This window comes from Aphanomyces invadans (assembly GCF_000520115.1).
Source record: "Aphanomyces invadans strain NJM9701 unplaced genomic scaffold supercont1.225, whole genome shotgun sequence".
In the NCBI taxonomy this organism is placed as follows: Eukaryota; Oomycota; class Saprolegniomycetes; order Saprolegniales; family Verrucalvaceae; genus Aphanomyces; species Aphanomyces invadans.
The window spans coordinates 1-3,928 of record NW_008580370.1 but is presented as its reverse complement, the minus strand read 5'-3'; the positions used below and the strand labels follow the sequence as shown (position 1 = coordinate 3,928).

General features: G+C 56.0%; 3 protein-coding genes across 3 annotated transcripts; all 3 read left to right on the top strand.

Annotated features, from left to right (window-relative positions):
* Window positions 1–1,048: 1,048 nt before the first annotated feature.
* H310_15217 (hypothetical protein) lies at window positions 1,049–1,366 on the top strand (the record flags this gene model as incomplete). Its single annotated transcript, XM_008883205.1, has 1 exon — window positions 1,049–1,366. The coding sequence occupies one exon, from the start codon at window positions 1,049–1,051 to the stop codon at window positions 1,364–1,366; it is 318 nt and encodes a 105-aa protein (XP_008881427.1).
* Window positions 1,367–1,380: 14 nt separating this feature from the next.
* Window positions 1,381–2,594, top strand: H310_15216 (hypothetical protein; the record flags this gene model as incomplete). Its single annotated transcript, XM_008883204.1, has 2 exons — window positions 1,381–2,312; window positions 2,357–2,594. 2 exons carry the CDS (start codon window positions 1,381–1,383, stop codon window positions 2,592–2,594), a joined length of 1,170 nt encoding a protein of 389 aa, XP_008881426.1.
* Window positions 2,595–3,086: 492 nt separating this feature from the next.
* H310_15215 (hypothetical protein) lies at window positions 3,087–3,908 on the top strand (the record flags this gene model as incomplete). The annotated part of the gene is made up of 1 exon (XM_008883203.1): window positions 3,087–3,908. A coding segment is annotated over one exon (822 nt), but the record flags the coding sequence as incomplete, so codon positions are not given.
* Window positions 3,909–3,928: the final 20 nt, after the last annotated feature.

Sequence of the window (3,928 nt, the reverse complement as noted above, 5' to 3'; positions counted from 1 at the left end):
TCGTCGCCCGTGTCGTCGTCACCATGATCGCAGATTTTGGCACCACTTGGGGCCGATTGCCTTTAGCGGGGTTCGAACCCCGATCTCGTCCTCGACTGGTCCTAGCTTTACAACTCCGCCTATCCCCCGCTTTGGACCTAGCGGTTGTGGTGTTGAAGACGCTCCGAGTTCCAACTTTCAAGCCGATTTGGTGAACCGCGATCTTGAAGACGACGTCGCTGAAGCTCCAGCAACTTTCGCCGGTAGTGCTCGTTGCGTCGGCTCCACGGGGTTGCATTCAACTCAAGACTTCACTCAGGCGGGTGCCTATTGTGTCCATGGTAGCTGTGTGCCTCCCGTGTCCGTGGCCGATCTGGCCAACGCAACGCACGTAAGCTTAAGCACCGTTTGTCGTCCCTTGAGGCTCGAGACAGCTCCGCATCGAGTTCTTGTCGACGTGGAGCTGGAGACTCCTCGGATCCTACGGCCCTCCCAGGGACTTGTGGGGAGGGTTTGTATCCCGAGGGCGGTCTCGCCGGAGCAAAGTTGCATCCCAATCACCGTTTTGCGGGGACGACATAGCGAGAGATCTTTCGCCTACGGAAGTTGCTTTTTTGGGTACAGACGGCCTTGCCCCCACCAGTTTCGTGAACAATGAGGCTGGTCTCACAGCTACCCACCGTGCCCCCGCCTGTGCTGAGACCCCCACCACCTCGGGTGAAGAAGGACCCGTGGAACCGACCCGAGACCCTGCCGCGGTTGAAATGTTGCCTGTAGAGTCTCCCGATGACGACTCGATCAACGGCGAAGTGCAGCCGACCGGTTCCAAATCATCTGATAGACTTGGCCAACCTGCTGAGGAAAAGGACGAAGGAAACTCTTCATCCAAGAAGGCAGTGCCAAGTGGAAACTCGGCGAAACCAAAGTCCAAGGGCGTCCCGAGCACTTCAAAGCACCGCGATGCTGGTGGGCATGTTATTGCGGATACCGACATCGCTCGCTGTGAAGCTAAGGCGGACCAGTTCTACAAGAACCCTCTCGACATGGATGCCTTCATAACAGTATCTTGATGACGCCTCAAAGGGAAGTCTATGAGCTGTCGATCAAACTGGGCGAAGGCTTCCGTTCGTGGTCGGAGAAGGTCATCTGCATCCAATTCGTCAAGGAAAATCCGGGATCATTGTGGTCGTCCAATTTCCCCAACATCCTCATCCACAAGAAGAACCCCCTTATCATGGTCATCTCGTGCTACACGCTCAACACGTGCATTGAGATGGGGGCACCACATTCAAGCTTGGGGCAAGGATTTCCAGGTCCCATGTACTCGCGGTTCGGGCAAAATTACTTTGTCACGTTCACCAAGATCAACAGTCCGGCCATTGTGTGAAAAAATTGGCCGAGATGACTGGGTTGGTGATCGCTGCGTTCAACCTAACTGCGGGTCAAAACGTGGCCTCGCCTCATTTGCATGTGATCTACAAGGCCTCGACACCCACTGTGGACTTGGCGCCATCATCTGGCCCACCTCTGCGTGAAATCGAAGTGGCCGATGCGTCGGGGAGAGCTGTGTCCGTGATTTTTCAGCACAAGTTTGCTGCACTGAACAACATGATGTCGGCTTCGATTGCTGCACGCAACTCGAAAAGTCGTTCGGATCCATCAGCGACACCCAGGCCTGTACAGCAACCAACCCCAACGGATGCTCGGCAACCTGTGCGTCAAAACACTCCCTCATCAGCCCAGGAGAGTGCAAACGAAGCCCCGTTTTCAGCTTCTCGTCCTAGCGATGACCACGATCTGGAACACGAGTCTGCGACAGAGGCTTCTCCGACGGAAATGGCCATTTCCGTCGGAGAAGTGAATGTAGAGCCCTCTCAAGTCAACCCATCTCAAACAAACGATGTGGACATGACTGCGTCAAGTTCTCCAAATCTCTCCGACACGCCCGACGATGCTCCACTGGAAGAGCACCCGATGACCTCCCAGAGGGACCTCCAATTGGTTACGGGCAACCAGTTTGGTCCTGCAGCGAAACTACCTTCATCATTGTCGCCTCGATCCGCACCACTCTTGACGAACAATCGATATGCTATTCTCGAAGAAGAGGACGTGGAGCTGTCTATGGACGACTTTGTTCTCCCCCGTATCGTGCTGACGGATGCCAACTTTCCTCGACCTACGAAAGTACAAGGCAAGAAGCAGCGCGCCAACAAATCCAAGCATGCTCACTTGGAACGTGCACAACGGGCAATTCGCGACGAGAAAGTGGTCAGAAGCATCGTCGAATGCAAGAGCATTTTGCTCCAGGAGCCCCAAATCATCGCTCACTCGATGTATTCCTGGGCAGACGACTTTGACCTGTTCAATTCGCTGACAGCAACCGGGCCATCGAGCGCGAGATGGCCAAGCACACTTTGCTCGATGAAGAGGATAACTACAAGGCGTATCTGGGGTTTTACACCCAGAACTACGTAGACCCAAGTCAAATTCTTGCGGAAATCGTTCCAGAGTCTCACAAAGCATCCGTGCGCCTGGCGGTGGCAGCGATGGATTTGTTCCTGGAGAATCGCGCACCTAACCTCTACAACATGCTGACGCACTCGATTCATTGCTGAGTAATACAGCCACTCGATGCAAGGCATTCAACCATTGACGGACTGGACCATTCTACACGTGGTGGCCACGCTACACTCGACCCTCGAATCGTTCAAGTAGCCTGGTCCTATCCTCACGGCACTGAAGACACTTGTCCACATCATCGACAACTTAACTTCCAATTTTACTCGCTCAGACGCATCCGGATACATACCGGACGCATTATGACTAGCGAGACGAATGGCGGACGCCTGGCTATAGCGCAGGCGCTTCATCACCCTCCGTTTGAGGACCCCAACCAACTCAACGACCGCCCTTTCGAGCTGCCTAAGCATGCTCGAGCGCGTAGTCCGCCCAAACCAACCCGCAAAGCCACCCTGGCAGCGGGTCGCAAGAAAGGTCACTCCCGCTCGCGGCGAGAGATCGCTTCCTCCACCATGCGTAAGTCTACTCGGCCCCACCGGTCGACAACCTCTTCCGTCGCGTCCGCCTCTGGCGGCACGGATGACACCATGGGAGTTGTCGAGCTATCTGGACTTACCGAGCCGACTCCTCCTCCGCCAACCACCGCGGGCGCTACCGCAGCACCTGTTGCCACCACCACCTCAGAAACGCCGGACCCGGCAAAAAGAGCTGCCAAAGGTCCGTTTGCTGACCGCACCACCAACCCCGGACAATCATTTGCAGACACGGTTCGCATGCAAGGCAAGCGACACCCACCACCGAAACATCGGGACACCCCTGCGGACGCCAGCCTCCAGCAAGCGCACGCTTACTGCAAAAATCCGAGCGCGGCTTGGACCACCCATCGTCGGGCACCCAGTCCACAGGAAGCTGATATTTTGGACGCTATCCTGGATGGCAGGCTGCCATTGGACACCCCTCCCAAGTTTCTTAAACAGATCCTTACTGCCACCGAGATCGCACTGTTTCACGACCAGATGCGGCAAAACTTTGGGTATCTCCAAATTCCCATCAAGGTGTCCACCCGTATCCATCCCGACATGACAAGCGTCTCTCTGGCTCGCCTGTTTTCGCCCGCCAACCTGGGGGACAACAAAGAGGCGGTCCAGTTGTGTGACTCCCTGCGTCAGGATATGCACTCTTGCTATCTGCACCCCCACGGGCGGAAGCTGATAGTGCAATTCAACTCCAAAGCCAAGGCGGCCAGGTGGCGCGACAAACCGATTCCTTTCCGCGGCCAGTTAACCTGGATGCGCCACTACCGGCGGCCGGAAGACCCCTGCACCGACCTGGACACCGAAGAGGTGCAGCAACACATGGCGTACAGCTTCCGGCTGCTCCAAGTTCCCGCCTACGTCAAGAGCATGCAGGTACTCCAAATGCTCCGGCA